Raw genomic sequence first — 24,670 nt, 5'->3', positions numbered from 1 at the left:
TGGGGGGGGGGGAGGGGAGGGGGGGAATAAACATACCGAAAGCAGGCAGCACAGAACCAGCTTAGTGCATCTGCAAGGAGGAAGCAAGAATTCACAGAGGGGTAGAAAGCTGGCTCCAATACAGAAGAAGGAATAGTACAGGGAGAGGTAATTGATCATTCTCACACCAGGGAAAGGTAGAGTACTTACCCCCCCCCTTCTGCTAAATAGTGGCAACAAAATAAAATACAAGGAAACTTTATTTTTCAGTTTTACCAAGGTTTTGCTCTGTTTTTTTGATTTTGTTTTTGTCTTCAAGCTGCTTATTAGTGGACAAGTCCAGTCAGTTTTTGTATTAAAAAGGATCTTGATGGAGGTAGCTTTGTCTCTGTCCTGGCTTTTGCTTGGTCTTGCCTGCACGCTCATCTCAGTAAACAAACTCAAAATAAAGTTAAAAACAAAAACTGGAAGTCCAGGCGGAGGCAGCAAACAATGGGGCCAGGTTCTCCATGTAACAGACATGGCGCTGTGGCCTCCAGTCACTATATACAGAGTCCATCATACATCGCCCTCTCTCCTAAGCACACTCCTTCCTCCAACGGGCTGGCTGCAGAGGAAGGAGTTTCTTCTCCTCCCCGAGACCTGCGCAGCAGCTTCCATGGACGAAACAGCACCCAGTCAGGAATGTCAGAGGGGTAGAGTGTGAAAGGGTGGGGTGGAGGGGTCACTTCAGCTTGGCCGAAAGGTCAACAGCACTGGCCAAGGACTTACTGCTGCTGGGCCACCTGTAGGACAACAGAAGATGACCTGAGACTCAATAGCTGGTCAATGGACCCTGGGTCACCAGGGCAGTTTCCCCATGGAGCCCCCACTCCCCGCTAGGTAACTCTGCTTACTGACCAGAGAGGGTACGTACTTGTTGGGGAGGTGGCGGTGGAGGGGGCTCACTGCTGCGGTTGGCCAGCCGGCTGAGGATGTTGCGCTCTGACATCTGGAGGCGCACTGCCACAGGTGGGATACGGGCAATGGTGGCAGGCAAACGAGTCACATCTGCCTTCATGTCACTCAAAAGCTCCTCCAGCTGCTTCAGAACTGGAAGAGAAAGGGACATCTGTTCAGAGGGGAAAGGGACACCCCACAGGGAAAAGACCAGAGGGTACAGCAATGCTAAACACCTATCCCACCCTTGTTTAACAGACTGCGTTACCTTTGTGCAGCACAGCATTAGCTGGTTTATTCCCGGCCATTGACTCCTTGGATAGGTGCTGGTGGCTCTCAGCCAGGCATTCCACCTCTGCGAAACGTGTGTTCAGAGCCATAGATGGATGAGATGGGTCTTCTGACATGTTCAGATAGGCAGCTCGCCGCAACTGCTCCTCAATCACCAGCGCTTGCTCCAGGAGCTGCAAGATGGGGCAGTAATGAGAAAGTGCTTCAGCAGTTGCGTGACAAGCAGCCTATTTGCACCTCCAGTCTCTCCTGATCCAGTTCTCCACTACCTCACGAGGTGAGATTCTGCAGCTGAACCTCCTTTCACCAGCTTCTGTTTATATTGAGTAAAGCCTAAAGAGCCCAAACAATTAAGGGCTCCATTAAAAGCTAGGCTAGGTACACAAGAAAACCAGGCTACATCTACTTTAATAGAAGACTACCATAAATCCTCTAGGATTCTCATTCCTCCTCAGACTGAAGAGGAAGTTGTTTGCTATGGAGCTCTTTCTTTATGGAGCAAAGGGGATGGAGCTTTCTCTTTGAACCCAAGTGAGAAGTATCCCATGCTACTTATAGGAACAGTCTAAAAACTGTTAAGCATGTCAGGGACATTTGGAGAAATCAGTCTGAATCCTGTTAGTGCAGAACTGATCAGCCAGATTACACTGAATTAATGTTTTGTCCCAAGACCGAGAACTACATGGCCTTTATTTGGGTTGGTCTTAAATCACTCCCAGAACTAAGATATGGTCACTCCCAAACAGATTGAGGCAGAGATTGAAGGCAACCCTTTCACCAAACCATACAGTGTTTTTTAAGTTCTGCTTAGGCAAATTGAGTGGGTTGCAGCACACCAAGCAGAAGCTGTGATGGAAACAGCCACTTGAACCTTAAGCCAGTTGTTCAATAAACATTTGGAGAGAGAGAGCACTGAACCAAGCTCCCTAATACCATTTCTAGAGTACAGGGAGGTCCTATCATGAAGTTACTGCATGATCCTGAGACATTGCTTATTTTTTTTCCCCCCTTAAAATTAAAGACACTGCAGAAGCCTTCACTTTCATAGCAGAAACTCAGAACAGCAAGCTCTTGTTCTTAGAGGTCCAGCTGCCTGAAAGGCACTTATCACACTGAAGAGAAATCCTTACCTTAAATCTCCTTGCCAAGAACTTATTCTTTATTTCCAGGAAGTTACCCCTGTTCATCTCACCCTTGAAGGGTTCATTGAGGATGGCGTAACGTGGATCATTCTGAATATCCTGCCAACGGGCATAGCCATGACTGAGATGGGATGAGCTCAGGCAAACAAAGGCAGTGAGAAGAAGGGAATACACAGTCCAGGCAGATACAGTTCTCAAGAGGGGGTGGGGAAAGGGGGTGCAGAGAAGGGAGGAACAGGAGCCAAGGAAAAGGAATGAGAACTATGTCCTGCTAAGTCTTAACTATGCTGGCAGGAAACTCCTCCTCCCACCATCACTTTCACTCTTGTGAAAGAGGATAAAGCATTCTCTCAGTGTACTCCAGTCAGACCCAGGATGGTCACCTTCACCATGATAGTTTATGTACAAGGGGAGAGAACTGGTCTGTCAGGGTAAGGATACTTGATGATCCCAGCAAGGAGCCAGTAGTCATGACGCCGATGCCAGATCTCATACGTCTTCTTTGTGACAGTTGCAGCCCGCTCTTCATTCTGCCACAGGGAGTGTAGTTCTGGAAAGGCAAGAAACACCAGAACAGTTGAAAGTTATTTCACAAACACAAACAGGGGCATATAAACAAGTTCAAGCATATAAAGAGTTCTCATACCAGTGAAGCCACCATCTGCTATGTTGAACATGAAGCGCTGTTTCACTGCCTTCTTGTGTCTTTCATCTACTGAGTCTTTCAGCATCTCTCCATTCTGCAGCATCACCACATCTCTCTTATCATCATCCTTTTTCTCATCTGTACACACAGGAAATTATTAGAAAGAACATGGCAGATATCACAGCAAGTTGGACCCACAAGGAATCCTTGCAGCAGAGGGGTTAAGGAAGAGAATGGAATTATCATGACTCAACCTTTCTCATCCAGAGTGATTATAGGAGGTTCAGGGGGATTCTCAATAGGTGCTCTGTCTTCCGCTTTCTCCACATCAGCTGCAGGAGAGAAGGGGAACACGAGATGTAGGGGAACACAGCAAGTCCAAGGTTTTGTTCTTCAGCTTGTGAAACCTAATACTGTTCCCTAACTCCCTGTTCAAAGTCCTGGAATAGGCCAACTGATTGTCTATTTACACCTGTTTCTTTAGGATGAAGTGCTGAAGCAAGGAAGATGCAGCTTTAGGAAAACAGTACATAAGGGAAAGGGGGGTTGATTGCTGTTCAAGGTATTAAACAACCTCCCTAGAGATACCTTTGCTTTCTACTTCCATTGGCTCATTTGGTCTTTCCTTCACCTCCAGTTCCTCTATTTTTTTTTCATCTGCTTCTGTGAGGTTCACTGGGGATTTTGCTTCCTGTGGTGGTGTCTCCACAGGCTGGGCACACTGCTGAGGATAGAAATCAATGAGAAGCGAGGTAAAGCAGTGCATGGAAACAGAAGACAATCACAGCAGTTTGGAAAGCAAAGATGCGCAAAACTGTTCAGGCCAATTCTAAGGACCTGAGAATTATCTTTAAATATTGTTCCAAGAACTCACCTGTCTCAGCAGCTGAATGACACAGAAGAGGGGGCAGAAGCAGACATTTGCAATTGGATGAGGCAAATGAGCAACCCAACACTCACCTCCACAGGGACCTCTGTTTCAGTAGCAGAGACACTGAGCTCTTTCTCTGGTTCAGATGACTCTCCTTGCTCCTTAGCACTGGCTCCTTCTTCTACTTTTACGCCTTCTTCTGTGTATTCCCCACCCCAGAGCAGCACAGCAGACAAAAGAGAAGCCATCAGTAAGGTCTTCCCCTCACTGTTACCAAGCACACACCTCCTTTGCTCCCAGAGATTAGGCCCATCAAAATGGGACCAACACCACTCAAGATGATCCCCCCCCTTTCCTGCCCACTACAAATGCTGAGCTTCTCTTCTCACTGATGTCAGCTCACCCAAGGAAAACTAGTGTCCTCTCTTGCCTTTAAGGGCTTGCACATGTCTTTGGCAGCCCTCCTAACATGAGGGATAAGCTGATCTGCGTCCACCCCCAGACCCCACCACCACAGCTCTGGTGAGGGGAACAGCCACGATGAGGTCAGGACGCAGGACTGTACAAGAGGGGAGCTCTCACCAGGTGGAGGGACAGGGGCAGGTGTATTTGGCTGCGTATCCCCTGGTGTTGAAGGAGTTGGAGTTTTGGGAGAGGGGGAGCTTGGCTGTGAAAGTTTCTTGTTCTCCTCTATCTCTGCCAGTTCTGGCATACTCCAACGGCCATTCACATGCTCAAATTCCTGCACCTGCATGAGAGTGAGAGAAAGACCTATCGCATTGGAGGAGTCATACAAAGCTCATCCTCAAACTAGTAGAGACAGACCACTCAGCACACAGCAAAAATAGGTGTGAAAGGAGAGGTAACTCACTACCTCAGGACCCCAGTGACTACAAGTTGTCTGGAGAGCGAAGGCTACATTGCTCTGCTAGGCACCTACCTTTTTGCGTATAAGTGACATCACCCCAATGCGAGTAAGGACATGCTGTCGAGAAAGACCTTCCCGTGGGACCCCATCTGCAAAGGTCTCTGCACCATCAGCTCCAGGTTCACATAAATGGCGCATGAACAGTGAAACATAGGCCCTGGAACAGTTAAGAGACAAGCAATTAGTTAAACCAGGTTAACTGGAGACATGCATCGTCAGACCCCTTCCAACACATAAGGGAAATCACCCTGAGACTCCTAACCCATAGTGACACAAGTTCTGGGGTTCCAGGCTCATTCAAGGGAGAACTTCCTGACAGAATTACTACATACGTAAAGGACACACAGCTGACTCAGGACTGAGCCAGAAACAACCATAAGCCCAAGAAAGACTCAGGGAGAGTATTCATTACATGCTTGCATGGCCATGCTACTCCTCTAAAAGCATTTGCTTTTGGTGACTGATGAGTCCAGTCCAAGGAAGAGAACTAGGAACAACCTCCTAGTCTCTCTCAGCTTATGCTTCAGTCCCGCACAAAGAATCAACTAATATATTAGAAAATGTAGTATTTAAGGAAAAGCCAGAAAAGGCTCAATTCTCATTCTTCCCCAAAGAGACTAGATGTTGCCAGTCTTCCATCCCTGCCTAATGCAGACTCACTTGAACTCTTTCTCTGACTTGCCACGGAGGTCCCGAACAAGCCACTGAGTGGTGAAGGCATCCTGAGGTGGCATTCCATAGCGCATGATAGCATTGAGGAAGGCTTTCCGCTGGCGGGCATTGAAACCCAAGACCTAGAATGGAGGAGAAGACAGACAGATTCACAAGAGCCATACACAGAAGCAGCTAGGATGCAAATGCCTACCCTGGTACTACTTACCTCAATGTTCCCTCCCACACGGGCAAGTAAGGGAGGCAGAGGCTTATCCTTATCATTTCTCAGGCCTTTGCGGCTAGGCCGACGAGCTGCTGAAGAGAGAAAGGCAGCTAAGGAGGAGAGACAATGCACAGCATATTGTTGTGTGAATATTTCCCTTGCAAAACAGCACCACAAAGTGTATAAATCACCCAAATCAAGTCCCAGCTGTTCCCGTGCTCAGAGAAAGCGACCCAGGAACTCTGGCTTAACCAGAACTTACCTTCTGACCTCTCATCAAAGTCCTCATCTCCTTCTTCAGAAGCAACTGAATAGTCTGACTGATTATCTGACTGGTCATCCTGCCAGTCTGAAAGAAAAACAGCACGTGAGCCTGAGACGCTACTCCATTACTTTCCAGCAACATACGCTTACACCCATTTCTCTCTCAGGTTCCTGTGGATTTGTACCTCTATCCTCCTGCGAGCCATCATTGTAGTTAACTTGCTTGCGAATACGTTTGCCCTTGCCCAGATTCCTGGCCAGATCCTCCTGTTGCTGTTCATAATGGTGACGCAGCAGTTTCTCCCAGTAATCAGGATCCACCGACTCCTCCTGCTTAATGATCTCCCGTTCAACCTCCTCTTCCTCCTGCCACAGAGAAGTAACAAATTTAAAGCCCTACACTCCAAATCCCAACCTGTTTGAGCAGATATATGCCTGCTTGCCCTTAAAAGCATCAGAGCTCAATTTGCTTAATTGATCCTACATTATTCAGCAGAAGATACTAGCTGACATCCACCTCATACTCACCCCCATCTCCTCTTCACGAACCACGTACTGGGCCACCTTGAAGGAGCTGAGATACTCATTCATGCCCTGAAGTTCTGTATCTTCTGTTTCATCCTGGTTCCGATCCAACAGACGCTCAATTGCTTTGTCATCATAGTGGATGACACTGCTGTCCTCACCTTCTTTGTTATCCCCTGAGGGAAGAGCACAGGCACTGTTGCTGTGTGGATCTCAAGGGACTAGGATAGGGAATGTCACCCTAGACCTCTCTATAGAGCTATAACCAGCACCGTGCCTACAGTCGCTTGCTAAATAAGGAGCCAGGCCTCCCCACCTCCTTCAGTTCTACTGCCAGGCACTCACCCCCCTCAGTAGCCTCATCCTTGAAGAGCTCTTCAGTGCCAAATTTGAGAATGTCATCAAGTTCCTGTTTGGACATGGAGCCTGTCTTGGAGCCCAACCCTGGTCTCACTACCAGATGAGTTAGCATCATTTTCTTCTTGGCCACCTGAGTGATACGCTCCTCCACTGAGGCCCTTGTCACAAAGCGGTATATCATCACTTTCTTGTTCTGTCCAATTCTGTGTGCACGACTGAAGGCCTAGAAAAGAGATGTGCTCAGAACAGTCTAGAGCTACACAAGTCGTAGTCTGATACACCCCACCTACCTCCACAAGTTTCCCAGTTGCCTTCATGTTGGCTCTTAACATTAAAGAAGGCTGGGCCCTGGAAGAACCCTCCACTATTTCAGTTTCCATCTCTACCCATCCTCACTGCTCTAATTTTCATATTTCTAGAGAGGAAGTCTCACATTCCTTCACTCCTCCTGATGATTTCATTTCCCCTCTTCCTCAGGATTACTCCATAGTGAGTGGTCTCATTCAGACTCACCTGGATATCATTGTGGGGGTTCCAGTCTGAATCATAGATAATCACAGTATCTGCTGTGGCCAAGTTAATACCCAGACCCCCAGCTCGAGTTGAAAGCAGAAAGCAGAACTGCTGAGCACCAGGAGCTTAGATAAAAGGAGAGAACAAAAGTAATCAAGGAAGAGTGCATTACTCAAACAAGGATTTTTATCTGATCCACATCACCTGAGGGGGAATCACTACTAATTTAAGATTCCAGGAGAGCAATGGAAGACTTGGGCTACAACAATTCCATGTTGACCGCTAAGCGCATACAAGGCAACACTCTTCATTTTGCAAAGGAAGTAGGAGACTCCATACCATTGAAGCGATCAATAGCCTCCTGACGCATGTTGCCTGTGATTCCTCCATCAATCCGCTCGTATTTGTACCCTTCATGTTCCAAAAAGTCTTCTAGAAGGTCCAACATCTTAGTCATCTGCATATCAGAAAAACACCACCACAAAAGAGTGACGGACAAGGGGACACCAGATCAATAGGCTCCTTTCTCCAAAAAAGAATTCCCAGCCTTAATGTTTTTCCCCATATACCTGAGAGAATATGAGCACCCTGTGACCTCCTTCCTTAAGGTTCTTTAACATCTTCTGGAGCAGCAACAGCTTTCCAGAGGCTCGAATAAGAGCACTACCATCATACATGCCATTTGGCATTTTTGGAGCTTCCTGAGAAGACAAACAGAAGGGGGGTGGGGCAGAAAACAGCTTGAAGGGATGTAGCTTGGTCTTAGTCCCTAAATGTGTTAATCAGATGCTGACTCACCTCTGGTCATTCGGCTTGGCACAACCACAATGTGTAGCACTACTTACATGAAACATCAGTGCTACCCTGTGCCTCTTCTCTTGCAATGCCCTCCTAGATGCCCTCCTCTTTCTCATTGACTTAGTCCCTACTCTTACTGTCTTCACCATCTTGCACGAGTCACAAGATGGCTCCTACCTGATACAAAGACACTGGAAAAGGAAAGGCCTTCCAGCATCTTGGGTCTACATAAAGACAGGATGAAAAAAAAAATAGAAGCAGAAAGAAAGGAAGGGGAACCCCTACATGCTTCGCTAGGGAGCTAACTGGCTCCCTGATAACAGCCAGCAGGGAATTTGCTTATACAGAATAAGTGACTGGACATACCATAGCAGCCACAGGAAAGAGGTAGGGGTGGTTACAGCACTTCTTCAGATCCATAACAACATTGAGCAAAGAGACTTGGTTACCACCACCCCGTGCATTCAGTGCCTCAAAGTTTCTTGTCAAAATGTATTTATAGTATTTCCTGAAAAGAAAAAAATACAACTCAGACACCCCTCATGAGAATGACTAACATACTCTCTTGCTAAACTCTGCACAGCTCCTGGCATTACCTGCCAGCTACCTAGGCTCTGCCAGCAGCATTCACTATCTCTTTATCCCTTACATTAGAGCACAGGATTAGTCCTCCCTCTGCTATAGTGGCAGCAGAAAATCTTCCTCCTATCCACTGTGTAGAAAGCCCTGTAGTGAGGATGAGGCTGTTTCAGCATCCTCTTTGAAAGAGCAGAGCAGAGCAACAGTAGTTCAACAGCAGGTGCTCTCTTCATCCTCACACTCACTTCTGCATGGGGCTCAACTCCACTCTGACAATGAGTTCCGTCTTAGATGGCATATTCTTGAAAACATCAGCTTTGAGACGCCTCAGCATGTGTGGGCCCAGCATGTCATGCAGCTTCTTGATCTGATCTTCCTTGGCAATATCTGCAAACTCTTCTAGGAAGCCCTCCAAGTTACTGCAGAGAAACAGACATTCAGCAAAAGCCACAAAGGAAAAAGAGCAAAAAATGAGGAAGGGGATAGGAGTGACAAGACAGGCAGGCTGACTTGCACTGCAAGACATACTGAAATCTCTCTGGTGTCAGGAAGTTCAGCAGGTGGAACAACTCTTCCAGGTTGTTCTGCAGGGGAGTTCCTGTAAGCAGCAGCTTGTGCTGGAGGGAGTAACCATTCAGCACACGGAAGAACTGGGAAGTAGAGAGCAGGGAAGAAATGGTGGGGGAAAACACCCAACAAAACAAAACACACGAACATGTCAAAGGCTAATTAACTCATAGGCCTACAAAAAATAATTTATCTTAGAAAAAAAAAAAAAAGGTTGACACCAAGCTAGGATTCAATTTAGATCACATCAGCTGTTTGGACAAGAGCTCCAAGCAGTTCACGTTCCAGTCAGGGTCACTAGACTGATCTCATTTGGATCATTGTTCTGCATAGCTAAAACATGACTGCAGCAAATCCTACAAGCCATCAGGTGCTGGTAGGTTTCCTTTGCTCTTAAGTTACAAGTTCTTTTAGACCACCAATCATTTCCAGACTACATACTTTTTCTTGCTAAATTAGTGTTCCACATTCTTATAACTACTCTGCCTTGAGAATTCTAGAAATGGCAAAGTCACTCTTCTTATTCATATCAATCCTTGCAATGTTTCAGAGCTCTGAACAAGCAGAGGAGAAAAAGAGCTAAGGGTTTGCCAATGTGTCTTTAAGGTAATTTGTGCCGGTTTTCACAACAATGAAGTAATTCCAGACAGAGGTAGTGAGCAGTTAAAGTACTGAACTGAAAAGCACAGATGTACCATGTTCACCAGCACAAATTGACAATAAAGCAGTAATTTATTTATAAGGTGAGCCATTTCTTTGCTTATTTTACACTTAGCATGATACAAGGTCAAACTTAATGAAAGTAGCCTGCACTAGATGGCAAACAAACAGAAAGAGAAACCAAAACATAAGGGCTGGTGGGTTATCACACCAGAAGGATCTTTCTAGTGGCCTTCACAGGGATTTATCTTTCTACATAGTTATAAGTCAAAAAACATTCTCATTTTTGAATCAAATATGGAAGTTACTGATTACATCTGCAAACCTTTGGTAGATAACCACAATCTGTCAAGCAGCGTCTGACCTGTCTTGCAGCCAAATACCTGAAGCTGTCCTTACAGGACAGGAAACTGCTCTAGAAAAAGGTAGATTTAATGGTCTTGGTGGATAACTAATTGTAACTATTAGCCATAGTGTAACCTTGAGCTTTTACATCCTCTTTCAATTAATGAATATTAATAGTAAGCATTCATTACTACTTCCAATAATTTCAATGCTAAGCATAGAATAGCATCCAGTCTTAGTGCCTACAATAAAAAAATATCTGGAAACTGGACTGCAAGCACAGCTGTAATGTCTCAGAAAGATGCCTCATGCCAAGATCCAAAAAGCTAAAGCCATTTAAACAAAAAAAAAAAAAGGAGAAATCAAGAGGCAATTTTGCCTTACAGTCTCCAAGAACCTATAAAACCAGATTTCTAACAACAATTGTTTTTAGCGTACTGAGCACTAGAATCCAGATGAAGACGGACAAATCAATACCAGAATTAAGGCACAAGGGCTTACTTAGGGAGGGGCTGGATTAAGAAAGTACAGTCAAGTCTACTGAATTCAAATAAGTTTACTTAAGGTGCAGCCTCAAATAAAAGCAGCTATATGGCTTTCAGCATCTACCCAGGCATTTTTGAACACCTCTGCCCACCTCTCCCATTTCTATAACATCTAATTAGTTCTGCTACAAAGCTAGATGAATGCAGCGAGCAAGCCTACTCTGGAAGCAGGATAATTGTGCTCATGCAGCTTGTTTTATGCTCAGTATGGTAAACCTTTCCAGAATAGAGGTGGTGCAGATATATTATCTGCTTTCAGAGAAGCCAGTTTGTATTTGAGAGCAACAACATCATCCAGGTTTTTCTGTTTTCCAGCGTACACCAATTGCTTATTCACCCAGAGAGAAAGCTGTTTTAACCAGTGATGTGTATAAAAGTGAAGTTGTTGCCAATGATAATCAATCAATCAATCTCCAAATGAAGGCTGTTGATTTTTTTTAATAACACATCAAATTTACTATTGAACAAATGACTAAGAGTTGACAAACTTATGTACTTAGGAGCAGCTATCTAATCTTCTGAACACTCTCTGCCCATTCCCCCTGCAACACACACCATGCCTGTAAACCACCTATGCTTCTCTGTACCTTAGACTGATTGTTCTTCAGTCTGTGAGCTTCATCCACAATGAGACAGGCCCAGTCAATAGAGCCTAGTATGGCCATATCGATTGTGATCAGTTCATAGGAGGTGAGAAGCACATGGAACTTCACAGCAGCCTCCTTCTGCAAAGGAAAAGGATGAACATGGTAATGGGATAGGGGAATGCCCCAGGACAAAGTAGAGGCAGTGTTTCTCCATCAAGTTATTCTGATGAGCCCTGGTCAAACAGCACATCAAAAACTTTTCACACCCACAGTTTCCTGTCACAAGATTCAAAATACTACCCAAACCATTCTAACCTTTTAATCCCCCATTACTCTCAACACATCTAAGTCTCCTCAACCCCCTCAGTACCTGCTACTTCTGGACAGTTGCCAAATATTGTAACAGAAGTTTAACAAATAAGCAGCAAATAGAGGCATGTTAGGGAAATGAGATTCAGAGAAGAGTGGCTCATCAAAAAGCTAAGACTTAAAAAGACAAGTAGTTTATTGTGGAACTTTAAATTACTGCTAGTACTTAATGCAGTTCAATTTCAAGGGAAGCAGAGGAGTTCTATCTATCTCTGCCACTGGAAAAGCTTTAGCTCCCATCTTGCTTTTACCAGGAAGACTAAAGTTCTACAAAAACTAGCCCCCTAGATCAGGCTCCTCCTTCCTATCTGGGCACAGAATGCAATTTCTCAGATGTCTAGGTATGGCCTCACTGTCAGTCAGTTCCTCAGAAAGATTAAAAAGTTCACACTTTTTGTATGTTTATCTTTTTCATACAATGGCAATTCTGACATTGACTTAGATCTGTAGAAGTGATTCAGAACTTCACAGATTAAGTAGAAGAGATAGAAGGACTTGCCTACAGTCAGCATTACCTTAGTCAGCTCCTTTTCCAGTACTGAATTAGTTCAGACTAGTAGGAGTGTTTAAACAGTCTAGAGCAGGAGTCTAAACGCCCACTAGCCATCGATTTGCAGTTATTTCCCCTTGGAAACTACAAGTATAATCGTTCCCAGGGACATCAGAGTATCTGAATCTCAGCTGCTGAAACCCAGTCTAGCGCATCTCTTCTTTCAGTTCAGGCTTGCATTACAGAAGAGTTCTGTACCTTCATTCTGGATGCTTTTTTGCCTCCACGTATAGCATTATCCTCAAAAGTGAACTCATTCTCACGGATGATGGCCCGGCTGTCTTTGTCCCCAACGTAGGTCACTACATACATATCTGGGGCCCACATCTCAAATTCTCGTTCCCAGTTGATGATTGTGGACAGTGGGGCACTCACCAAGAAGGGACCCTTTGAGTGGCCCTATGAATAGAGTCAGTGAGAGCATTAGATGAATGCAACCACAAACACAGGCAGAATCTCCCCGGGTAGCGATCTTCCAGCTCTCACCTCTTTGTATAAGGAATATAGGAACACAGCTGTCTGCACAGTCTTTCCCAGACCCATTTCATCAGCCAATATTGTATCTGTGCCCTGGGCCCAAGAGAAGCGCAGCCAGTTCAGTCCTTCCAGTTGGTAGGGATGCAAGGTCCCCCCTGTTACATCAAGGTACTCTGGTTGCCGGTCGTATTTCACTGTTGGCTACAGTGGAAAGAAGGAAGAGTTGAAATAATTTACCTTAGCTAGACAGCTACGAAGACTCCTTTCCCAGTCACCCTTATATTCCCTAGTGCAGATGAGACTTCACACGTAACAACCAGACTAGCACCAGATAAAATTCCCAAATGACCAGAGGTATTCACCATTTTTTTTTTTTAAAACCCTTTTAACCAAGAGCCAGCCAGCGTCTCACCCAACGGACAAGGTGGGCCTTTGTCTGAAGGCTCTATAACCCGCTCGTTCTTTGGGCCAGCAAGGAACTCTAAACCATACGCTCTTCACTCTTCAGTTTCCTATTTACCTGCCTCCCTCCCCAAAACAAGCAGCTATATCAGATGGCTCCTAAGCAATAAACAGTCACTTACATCTACTGTAGGAGTCTCGGGGGGCCTTTCCAGTTTCCGCATCTTCACTTTCTTTAACTTCTTACCAGGCCTGCCCTCTTCACCTCTCATCAGCTCCCTATGCAGAGACAGTTCCAAGAACGTGCAAGTTTAATGGCTTTTGTAACAGATCAAGGGAAAACTATTGCAAAGAATAGGAGGGCAATCACCCAACTCAAATAGGCTCAAGAGAACAGGGCTGGAACCTTCATGAAGTGAAGGTGAAGAGGCACAAGGTTGCCTCTGCCCAAAGGAATAAGGAGTCAGCAACAAGACGACGCTTCCTGGCTATTTCCATATATTAATCCAGCCAGTGCTAGGGGCTGACATACTCCAGTATTTTCTCTTGAGGGAAGGGAAAGGAACACAACCCCTAGATACCTCTCTTACCTGTGATTCCAGTAGGCTTGCTTGTAGAGGTCATAATCTTGGATATCCACATCTTCACTTTCCCAGGATGCTTGGTCATAGGGTAGGTCTCTCCATTTAATCAAATAGTGGACATTCCCCTTCTTATCCACACTGTGGAAGAAACCAGTAAGTTGTAAGCACAGTGAAATGACAGTATTCACCCAATCCACTCAAATGGGAGAGAAGGAAAACATCCCTTAATGAAGCAACAGAAACAGAAGAACAATGTTTGTCATACCAACAAAAGAACTCCCACTGTTTCCCCCAGTCATATTGCAGTTTAGCTCATCCACTGTCCCTTAGCCCTGCTTAAGGTCTTTGTCGAAAATCCTCTTTGCTACCCCCTCTACCTATGATTAAGGATCCTGTGGATCATCATCCACTCAGGCTTGATCCCGTATCGATAGAAGCGCTCCTCCATCTCAGCATATTTGGGGTCCTTGTTTTTCCTCTTTCGGCTTTTCTCCTCTTCCCCTCCAAAGTCCCCTGAGGGTGGCTCATCCATATCATTTTTGCGTTGGTAGTTACGAAACATGACCTGACAGTGCAGCTCCAGCTGGGATCAGGACAGAAACAGTTAGTAGGTGTTTTCCCCACAACTATCCACCCTATGACATGGTTAGTGTCCTCCACTCACCTGCAACTCTGACACCCAAGAGCAGTGCCAGTAGGACATGCCCTGCCATTTGACAAAGAACTGCCTTTCAGGCCGACCCTCCATAGGTTTAGGGGGAGGAGCATTAGGGTCTGCATCAGGTGGACGTGGTGGTGGTGGGCCAACTGGGGGCTGACCCCACTTCCAGATCAAGATCTTCTGCACCTTTCCTTTCAAAGCTGGGCACTGAAGAGTTAAACAGAGCTTGTTACATCAGAGTGTACATACTCTAACACACAAGCACTGAGGAGTAGAAACATACAGAGTCACAGTTTTCTTCCTTAGTTATAGCTTTACCATGCAGATTGCTTTTTGGACTTGGAAGCTTTCATCCTCTTATCTCCAGCATTTCTTTGAGCTTTCTCCAGTTAGTCTTTTTTTGCTAGGACTGACAAACCCCAAACTGAATTCAGTATCTCAATTTAGTTGTCTCCGCAGGGCCATATCAATTCAAAAATTCTACATGAAATAAAGAAATTGCTAGCCTTATCAAGCCCAGTAGCCTACCCAACCACAATGCCAATGCAAGTCTATACAGAAAATATTTTGCTGTAGAACTATCGGCCCAGCATAGGGATATGACCTGAAGCAGCTTTTTTGTTCATCATCTTAAAAGTCCTTATCACCTAATGAAAGCACCTAACACCATTTATAACACTTCATTTCAAGAACTTCATGGAAAAGTGTGACATTTCTCCCAACCATCTACTAAGAAAGGGCTTGGCATTACAGAACTTACAGTGCAAAAAAAAACAACCAAAAAACATTTAGCTCAGCGTCGGTTTAAAATATTTTTTAAGCACTGAATTTGCTTGCACTCCTTCTCCTGCTTCCACATACATACATACAGGATCCAAGAAAATTGAGCCTTGGCATCCTGTATGTATGTATGTGGACCCAAAACCGCCCAACTATTCTGCACGTAGGCAAACCTCATGAGACTCAATGGCTGTAACCCTGTCCTTCCTGCTGTCTGGAGAAAGCAGTCAATCGACAAGGTGCAATCCAGTCACAAAAAGCCAGGCTTTGATGTCTTATGACAAAAGTGTGAGAGGAGATAGTCTTCAGAGGACTAAGCATTTCTGGGAAAATACAATGATCCAAAGGGATTAGACTGATCATCTCTTGTAGCAATAGGAGAATGGTACTAGCAGAAACTCACAGTGCAGCGAGGACATAGCCACTCTCCGTTAGGAATCTCTGGCAATGGAGGATTCAGACAGTGGATGTGATAGGATGAAGGACAGGCATCACAGCACAGCAGCTCTCCTCCATCCTTGCAGACTCTACAGAACTCCATATGGTGGTCATCCTCTTCCTCAGCATCCCCCACAACATCCTCCAGGATTTCCTCACCTTCAGAGTTATCCTCCTTTGCTTCCCACTGAATGCCCTCTTTTTCCTATAGAAGGCAATCAGAAAACCAGTCACATAACAACCAAATTGGGCAGGAGTGTTGATCTGCTTGAGGGTAGGAAGGCTCTACAGAGGGATCTGGACAGCCTGAATTGATGGGCCAAGGCCAACTGTATGAGGTTCAACAAGGCTAAGTGCATGGTCCTGCACTTGGGTCACAATGACCCCATGCAATACTACAGGCTTGGGGAAGAGTGGCTGGAAAGCTGCCTGGCAGAAAAGGACCTGGGGATGTTGGTTGACAGCTGGCTGAATGTGAGCCAGCAGTGTGCTCAGGTGGCCAAGGCCAACAGCATCCTGGCTTGTATCAGAAATAGTGTGGCCAGCAGGACTAGGGAAGTGATTGTCCCCCCTCACACTGGTGAGGCCACACCTTGAATACTGTGTTTAGTTTTGGGCCCCTCACTACAAGAGGGACATTGAGGTGCTGGATCATGTCCAAAGAAAAGCAATGAAGCTAGTGAAGGGTCTAGGAGCACAAGTCTTATGAGGAATGGCTGAGGGAACTGAGGTCATTTAGCCTGGAGAAAAGGAGGCTCAGGGGAGACCTCATCACTCTCTACAACTACCTGGAAGGAGGTTGTAGAGAGGTGGGTATTGGTCTCTTCTCCCAAGTATCAAGTGATAGGACAAGAGGAAATGTTGTGCCAGGGGAGGTTTAGATTGGATGTTAGGAAAAATTTCTTCACCAAAAGGGTTGTCAAGCATTGGAACAGGCTGCCCAGGGAAGTGGTTGAGTCATCATCCCTAGAGGTATTTAAAAAACCATGTAGATGTTGTGCTTAGGGACATAGTTTAGTGGTAGACTTGGCAGTGCTAGGTTAATGGTTGAACTTGATCTTAAAGGTCTTTTCCAACCTAAATGATCCTATGATTTATGATTATTTTATTACCGCAGAAGAGCAGCCCCAAGACACTTGATGACCCCCTCCATGATCTCTTGCACAGTCTGGGGGAATCCAGTACTCACACAGTGTGGGCAGCTCCATTTGCCCTCTGGGGCTTTCTCCATGTCTGGGTCCAGGCAAACCATATGGTAGGCACGGGGGCAGGTATCACACAGTATAATTTCTCCTCCCTGCTGGCACACCTCACAGTAGTCCTGGTGATCAGTCTCATAGCCATCCACAGCCACTGTGGAGTCTTCCTCACCTGCAGAGGGTGGTGAGGAGTTACAGCAGTACAAGCCACAGGTACAAGCTTCCAACAGCAAGGAAGGGTACTCTCCCAACAGCCTACATAGTAATATACAGATCCAGAATCCAAAACTCTTGCTCTATCTATGTAAGTAAACAGGGCAGGGAGCAAGAGCTGGAACAGGAGTAAAACAAGCCCCTTTATGCCTCCTTCCACCCATGAAATTAAAGGTGTAGTTGAGGCCAGAACACTCAGCACTGTATCCGTTGCCCTACCAAGGTGAGAAAGAACTCCTGAAAACCTTTTCTGTATTAAAAATAATATCAGGTTCTTCCTTCATGAACAATTCTCCTCCCTCAAGTATGCTGTTAAATATTCAAATTCTGCACAGACATTCCTCTGTCTTTCTACACACTTAGCTGCACTTCTGTCTCCAACTGACAGTAAGCATTGTTACCTTTCTTTTTTTTTTTCCCAGCTTTGAGTTTTTTGCGACTGCGGCTACTACGGCTTGTAGATCCATCTGAAACAGAGTAGCTGTTGATGCTGGCATCATCAAAGTCTGACTCCACATCCAGATCATCATCTTCACTCTGAGGTAGGTAAGAAAAAAAGCTATGCTACTCAGGCATGCATGCTGGGGGCAGCAATCAGACATGCATTCCAGAATTGCTAGCACATCACCACCTCCTCCTCAGAAGGTCAAGGAAGGAGTGTCACTTACTGATGATCTTTTACGCTTGGAACCAAATCCTCCCAGTTTGATTTTTAAAGGTGCCACCTTCTTTGTTTTAGGTTTCTTGATATCAGGAATACGAGGACTGGCCTTTGGCTTCCGCCGGGCATTGGGTCCTGGGAACAGAGGAGCCTGCAAGTCAGAAGGACTACTGCCATGACACCACTCACCCTCTACCATCCTGCCAGATTCATCTCACCTTTGCCCTCCTTTGTCTTGGCTTTCCTGAGTGGCACATCTACAGGGGGCTGCGGCAGGACAGCATCCACATTTGTCACCATACTCTCCACTACTGCAACAGCTGCAGCTGCAGCAGCTGCCACAGATGCACCTGAACTTCCCTTGAAGGGGTTGTTTGTGCTAAACTCCCTCCATTTGGCTCCCAGTACCATCATCATCTTCGACACTGCTATTTTAGGGTTCTTGGCTGCAATAAGTGGCCTGCGTACAGTTAAGGAAGGAAGGGTTACCAAACCACCCTGAAATCTACATCATTATTCCTCCCTGCTGCCACCCCCATGAGCACCTCTATCTCAAACTACATTCCTTTCTAATCTCTGATCTCAACAGCCAATGAAGCTTTCCACTCCCATCCTTCACTCTGTGTGGTGGATGCAAATGCTCAGGGGCTTGGAAAATGAAATGGAACTTAGCATACTAGGGGAAAAAGGGGACTGGGAATGAGGACTTCCATCATCTCGATCACTGAAAACAAAAAAGATGTGGATCAACTATTTTACTGTTGCTTCAGTTTTTGCTCTAGGTAGGACACTAGTGTCTCTAATGTGCCTTTAGGTTCCAAAAGGAAGGAACCTAGTCCTTGTCCCATCTTTTTTTTTGCTCCAGAATCTTTCCAAGCAGAGGCTTGCAGTTCACCTGACAAACTGGCTGAAAGCTTTGTAGTTGGTGAGAGTGCGGTAGTCCTCCTCTGTGAAGATATGATCAATATCCTCCATGCCCCAGTCTTCCAGGAGCTGAGCAGATGACTTCGGCTCCTGTGCAAAGAGAATCGCAGCAACTCTGAGAAAAAGCTCTAGCTCTGCTCTAGGAAAGAGCAGAACTTCCACACATCACCAGATGACCCAGTGGGTCAGGACCAGGGGGGTGTTTTCACCCCCGTCCACTTATCACTGCCATAGGGCACAGCCTCAATAGAACATCAGTGGAGGTGGGAAAAGCCTTTGGATTCAATACACATTCTAGGCATGTTTAAGGCAGAAAAGGGGAAGGAATCCAAGGGGGAAAATGGTCAAGTCATGCAGGTCTAGTGGAGGAAGAAGAGACTGAACAGCCCCAACACCATGTGCCATCACAAATTGAGAGCACAATGATCCCCAAAATCAGATGCATGGGAATGAGGAGCAAGCAGTCAGTTAGCAGGGTAGCTTCTCACCTTTGACTCATCATCTTCTTCCTCTTCTTCCTCCTCCTCCTTGCGCTTGGCTTTGTTTTTCTTTTCCTTCTTGGGCCCTAATTTTTTCTTTTTCTTCTTCCCAGGAGTGTAGTCACTGCCCTCACTGTCAGAGCGCAGAACCTCCTCTTCCTCCTCCACAAACTCATTCCCCTCACCAGAGCTGTCCCCCAGCTGGGGAGGGAGGGAGAGAGAAGATCAGGCAGCTGTGAGAAAATACCCTGGATAAGCACTAAACACCACACTCTCCCCAAGCTCTAGAGGGTTCATACAAAGGATTGCTGCCATAGGCCAACAACCACAAGGACCCTCACCTCATATATCCATATTTTAGAGTGTGACCTTAGGCATCCTTTTTCTTACCTCCTTCTTCTGACGCTTGCTGAGCTTGGGCACTTTGGGTTCCTTTAGTTTCTTGGGCTTCTTCTTCTTCTTGATTTTGGGGGTGTCAGCCTCTGACAGAAGCTCTTCTTCTGGCTCTTCTTCAGGCTCTGGAGGGGAAGAGGCAACATGTCTCATTCAAACCCCATCTGTCTACTGCAGCATAGAAGTTCTCACAGACATCACTCAACTTGTCTACTTCTTGCTACATACTTACAAACACAGAAGTGTTTACAACTGCTTAGTCTGTTCACAACAGATACTAGGTAATCATAAGTTACCACTGCACATGGTTTTCCCCCTTCCCCCAACACCACCCATTTCCACAATATTCCTTCTCCAAACAGGATTGCACTCAGATCTTGGGGACCAGAAGTTTGCCATAACCCAACAAGAAGAGGAAAGAACATAGAATAGATGGCCACATCTGAAGGAGACAAAATTGGTGAATACATTTGAGAGCCTGCCTGGGATAGTGTTTCAGTCCATGGGTCTCCAGGAAAGAAGCCCACAACTATCTAGCCTCTTCAGCAGTAGAGAGCATCCTACAGCCGCATACAAAACACAGGCCAGTAAGCCACTACTTGCCCTCCTCCACAGGAAAGTTGTTACTCAGCAACTCTATTCTGATCTGGATTTGACACAACCTTCCCCCAACCCCTTCCCTCTGCACCAACAGCTAGCAAGCACACTGCCCAGGCAGAGGAACACATGCCAGCTCCCCACCACTGCACGCTCCCATCTGTGTGCCCCCCTTCCCTGCCTGCTCCCCGCCCGCGGGGCAAGGGCAGCCAGACAGCCCTTTCCTTTGTGGCAGGCTGCAGAAGCAGCCCGGCCACCCGCCTTCCCCCACCGCCCCGCCCACCACCAGAGTCACTCCTTCTCCCTCCAAGGGAAAATGGCCTCCTGACCACAGGAGCTGGACAGGATGGAGGAAGCCACAGGTCAGAGGGGCTGCTGCAGCCAGGCAGCAGTTAGAGCTCTCAGAACCTGGGTTCCCACACCTGGCCCCTGCCATATTCCCAATCGATGGATGTCTCTTTGCTCCCACGGTCCTGCAACACCAGGTCCTTCAGGGATCCCACCTCTTCTTCTCCCCAAGTTCAGATCTGCCTAAGATTTCAGAGGTGCCAGAAAACCCTGCAGTCAAAGCTTAAGGAAAAATGCAAAACAATAAAAACCAGGAAGCCCACAACACTATTTTCCCTTTCCAGTTGCAACATTTCTCTTATACAATACTGCAACACTACAGCATGAGTTAGTAGGAAAACTCAAGCTTGTCTTACAATGCGGCACATCAGGATATACATTATTCCTTTTCACAAGGAAGCAGAGAATCTAGATGTAGGTCCACAGAACAAGTCATCAACCACGACAGCAGCAACCACAAAAAAACCCAAAACAGAAGAATACCCAGGGCTCTAACTCAAGTCTCACATCAATGATGAGGATGCAAACACGAGGGAAAAGGCAAAGTACAAAGACTACAAGAAAAGCAAAGGTGAGCAAGCAGCATGGACCGAGAACCACAAGAAACCTCAATAATTGGGTGTGGTGACGAAGGAAAGTGGGTCATGCAACAGCCCAGGGCAGTTTGCTCTGGACATCAGTCGGTCCAAGTTCCCAGATGAAAGCAAGCCAGGCACCCTGCCCTTTGATGTACTACCCCCCTTCCCCCTCCCCATTCACAAAATACAAAACTCGCAGGCATTTTGGTACCCTGTCAGAATTGGGACGCTCTGCCTCCACCCCTTACACCTCCTCACAGCACAGGCCCCGACAGCCTGCAATGGCTTGGAACAAAGTCAGCTCCACCTGACACAATGCCATGAGCCTCGCACTTTGAAGTAACCCTAGGACTCAGATATCAAAATCAAAAACATATGTGTGACTCATCATAAAAACAAATTACATTCCCCAGCATATCATGTATTTCACATATTCAGCTGGAGACCAGCATTACCTCCATTTCACATGCGTGCCCTGCAGGCTTTCCATACCTGGATGCTGGGGCATAGCGTTGTTCAACAGGATCTCCATCTCATCATCATCGCTGCCCCCTGAGCATGGTGACGGAGATCCAATGCCTGATGCCATGTCCTCCAAACTGGGGGAGGCCTGGGCTTATACAGGGTGTCGTCTTCTTGCCAATCAAGCCAGTACTTCATTGAAAAGAAAAAGAGAAAGTTATAGCAGACCTGAACTCCGCTTTTCCAAGCAATAGTGCTACCAAGAGGATCTGTGAGAAAGCTTAGACAGCAACTTTACTGGATTTGGAGCCTACAGATAATGGAAACACTGGCAGCAAGTATCAGCTTAGAGTTATGATGAAACAGGCTTCAAAGACACTAGATATCAAACTGAATCACCAACTCATCTCTGGCGAGGAAGCCAAAACAGCTGTCCTACAGGAAAACTCTCCCGTCCCTTGCAGCCGGGTGCCCTCGGTTATTTCTACCTCGGGCTGGGAGAAGGCAGCGAGACACAGAAGTCAGCTGGGCTTCCAAAGGAGGCCTTGGGCCAGCCGGGACGCTGTCAGCGAGCCGCGGCAGGGAAGAGGCGGTCCGCGCGGGGCCCGGTACGGCGGACAGCGGCGGAGCTGGCGCTGCCGGCAGTTCTCAACTCGCCCGCCCAAACTTGGCGCGCCGGCCCCAGGCTGATACCGCCGCGGCCGGAGAGGGAGGCCAGCGTCACCCTCCTCCTCCGCCGCCGGCCCCACACAAAAGGCAGGGCAGGCTCGGTGGCGCCGGCAGACCCGCTCCGCTGCCCGCCGCACCCGCGCCCCCGCCCGGAGCGGGGCTGCGCGGCGCAGGGCGGCGGCAGGAGGGGGGAGGGCAGCGTCTCGGCGGGGCACGGTCTCCCGGGCGGGGGCGCGGGGCGGGGCCAGGGAAGTCCGGCTCGCATGCGGCGAGGGGCCGCCTCTCCCCAGGGACGGGCGCCAGGGCGGGGGCCGAACGGCAAGCGCCGGCCAGGGCTGCGGGGACCGGCGGGGCGGCCGCTCCCCAGCGCGGTGTCGGGGGGGGGGGGGGGGGGGGGGGGGAACGTCCTGCAGCCGCCCGGGCAGGGGGACGGCGTGGCCACGGGGGAAAGCTGCGGCCGGGGGCCGACGGAGCGCCCGGCAAAGAGGGGCGCCCGCCGGCAGAGACGCCCCAAGAGGCGGGGGAAGGCCCTGCCCGCCCTCGACCCCTCCCGGCTCCTCACCCAGCGCCAGACCCCGGCTCCTCTCTCGCCGCTACTGCTGCTGCTGCTGAAGGGAAAATGGCTCCCGCCCCGGCACCGCCTCTTAAAGGGGAAAAACCCCGGCCAGGCCCCGCCCCACTCCCGCCTCCATCCCATAATATGTCCCGGGACCCCGGCAACAAGCCCCGCCTCCGCCTCCCCGGCAACCACCCCCCCGAGACATCCCATAATACTCGCCCTCCCCTCAGAACTTCCCACTCACTGCCCGGCCCGGCATCCCATAATAATAACCCCTCCCGCCGGGAACATCCCATAATACGCCCCCACCCCAAACATCCCATAATACTCCCAACGCTCGCACCCCTTCGCTCCGGCATCCCATAATATTCGCACCCCCCCCACCCCCCCCCCCTAACCCGCGCGGGACCCCGCGCCGGGGCACGGCGCCCCCCCGCGGCGCTGTCCCTCGCCCGCACGCGCGCCGCCCGGCCTGCCATCCCATAATAGGCACGTCCCTCGGGGGGGGGGGGGGGGAGGCACACTGTAGTAACCCCCCAGAACATCCCATAATAGTCACACTCCGGGCGCACATCCCATAATAGTCTCTCTCACACACACCCCCCCACACCCCCCCGCCCGCCCAGGCAGGCATCCCATAATAGTCGCCGGGAGCCACCGTCCAGCCAAGCATCCCATAATACTCGCGGCCGCCGGCCCCGCAGCCCGCAGGGCTCCGCCGCGCCGCCACCTCCCCCTAGCCCACCTTGGCGCCCGCCCCGCCCGCCCGGCCCCCGGCCCTCTGCGCCGCCGTCAAGGTCCCACGGCACGGGGCCAGCCACGGAGCCCGGAGCGCTCTGGCATCGCCCGGCCCCTGCGCACCGCCCGCCCGCTGACACAGGCCCCAGGCGGCCCGCAGCGGGCACCACCCTCCCCCGGCCGGAGGCGCCGGGCCCCCGCCGACAGCCCCCGATCTTGGGGCTGAGCGCCCCGCTCACTCCTCTTCCCACGCCCCGGGAGGGGCGTACGGCCTCTGTGGCACATTTTCGCCTTCATGCACGCAGCGGGCTGGAGCCCGCGATGCCCCATCCTGCATGCTCTGCTCACACGCACACACACAATGCCCCTCCAAGGCTATCCGTCCCTGCCCCGTGAGACCCTGCAGCGCAGTCACTGCCAGCGTGTGTGTGGGGAGCCCGCAGTGACTTCCGTTGCCTCCCCACCGCACGGGTGGGCCTGCAACGCAAGGCGTCCTATCCTGACTGCTGGTACCTACAGAACTATCTGTACCCCAGGGATACACGGCATCTCCGTGTACTCCGATCCTCCCTCTCACCCCGTACCTAGCACCGCCCGCTGCTCCCTGCTGTGTCCCTCTGCCGGGAAACTCATCATCGCTTTATATGGATGTGAACAGTCCATAGGTATAAATATACCCCAATTATGCACGTGCAACTGTATCATTAATTTCCCATTAAACAAAATCACATCCCATAATGCTGCCTATCCCACAACCAGCATCTTCATAACACTATTAATCTCAGCAAAGAGGCACAGTCCTGTAAGCATGTGGATGTCAACGACTGCGCTCGTTCCTCCTCAAACGCCTCCGCTGTCCCGTGCCTGGTGGTGCATGTGCATGTTTTGTCCCATCGTGATGAAACATCTCGGAATGTGAGTGAAGGATTTACTGTTACAGACTGCAACGGGTCATTACAGATCCTATAACACGATCTGTGCTTTGTCTGCCAAACCATGCCAAAAATATGTCCATGCATACGCCGGGCACGCAGGTATTCCATAACACCATCCCATCACCTCTGCCGCATGCCGGAGTGTCTGGGACTATCGGCAAACTCTCCCCTACCTACATGTGCAGCCCCCGACCACCCACCTCCTTGCACCACCACCTCTCTGCTGAGATACCATCAA

At 48.5% G+C, this 24,670-nt stretch overlaps 1 protein-coding gene and 1 non-coding gene across 11 annotated transcripts; both read right to left on the bottom strand.

The window, feature by feature from the left end:
• Positions 1 to 221: 221 nt before the first annotated feature.
• On the bottom strand, positions 222 to 22,844 carry CHD4 (chromodomain helicase DNA binding protein 4). 10 transcript variants are annotated; one of them, XM_075511182.1, is made up of 40 exons: positions 22,763 to 22,844; positions 21,562 to 21,723; positions 19,544 to 19,671; positions 19,163 to 19,354; positions 18,646 to 18,764; positions 17,969 to 18,210; positions 17,758 to 17,885; positions 17,491 to 17,626; positions 16,867 to 17,048; positions 15,643 to 15,882; positions 14,463 to 14,666; positions 14,176 to 14,381; positions 13,805 to 13,936; positions 13,397 to 13,493; positions 12,822 to 13,013; positions 12,534 to 12,734; positions 11,417 to 11,554; positions 9,241 to 9,362; positions 8,958 to 9,131; positions 8,500 to 8,641; positions 7,905 to 8,036; positions 7,675 to 7,792; positions 7,336 to 7,460; positions 6,808 to 7,045; positions 6,466 to 6,638; positions 6,123 to 6,303; positions 5,936 to 6,046; positions 5,677 to 5,783; positions 5,457 to 5,590; positions 4,809 to 4,953; positions 4,451 to 4,616; positions 3,958 to 4,067; positions 3,586 to 3,721; positions 3,252 to 3,329; positions 2,998 to 3,135; positions 2,793 to 2,901; positions 2,340 to 2,472; positions 1,187 to 1,382; positions 896 to 1,071; positions 222 to 764 (listed from the first exon to the last, which is right to left on the bottom strand). In XM_075511182.1, the coding sequence occupies exons 2-40, from the start codon at positions 21,656 to 21,658 to the stop codon at positions 747 to 749; spliced, it is 5,796 nt and encodes a 1,931-aa protein (XP_075367297.1). In that variant the 5' UTR covers positions 21,659 to 21,723; positions 22,763 to 22,844; the 3' UTR covers positions 222 to 746. The 10 variants fall into 10 exon arrangements, with proteins under 10 accessions (XP_075367297.1, XP_075367306.1, XP_075367316.1 ...); XM_075511191.1 differs by having other exon boundaries at positions 3,586 to 3,718; XM_075511201.1 differs by having other exon boundaries at positions 3,958 to 4,064.
• Positions 4,284 to 4,423, bottom strand: LOC142405097 (small Cajal body-specific RNA 11). Its single transcript, XR_012774071.1, has one exon.
• Positions 22,845 to 24,670: the final 1,826 nt, after the last annotated feature.

The sequence above is a fragment of the Mycteria americana genome, chromosome 1 (genome assembly GCF_035582795.1).
Source record: "Mycteria americana isolate JAX WOST 10 ecotype Jacksonville Zoo and Gardens chromosome 1, USCA_MyAme_1.0, whole genome shotgun sequence".
In the NCBI taxonomy this organism is placed as follows: Eukaryota; Metazoa; Chordata; class Aves; order Ciconiiformes; family Ciconiidae; genus Mycteria; species Mycteria americana.
The sequence above is the reverse complement of the archived record's forward strand: the minus strand, read 5'-3'. Positions and strand labels throughout refer to the sequence as shown.

Coding starts and splice junctions, on each gene's coding strand:
- CHD4 (XM_075511182.1), bottom strand. CDS start 21,658: ATGGCATCAGGCATTGGATCTCCGTCACCATGCTCAGGGGGCAGCGAT. Junction 7,046..7,335: donor ACCCCCACAATGATATCCAG/GTGAGTCTGAAT, acceptor TCTCTTTTCTAG/GCCTTCAGTCGTGCACACAG. Junction 6,639..6,807: donor GGATGAGGCTACTGAGGGGG/GTGAGTGCCTGG, acceptor CTCTTCCCTCAG/GGGATAACAAAGAAGGTGAG.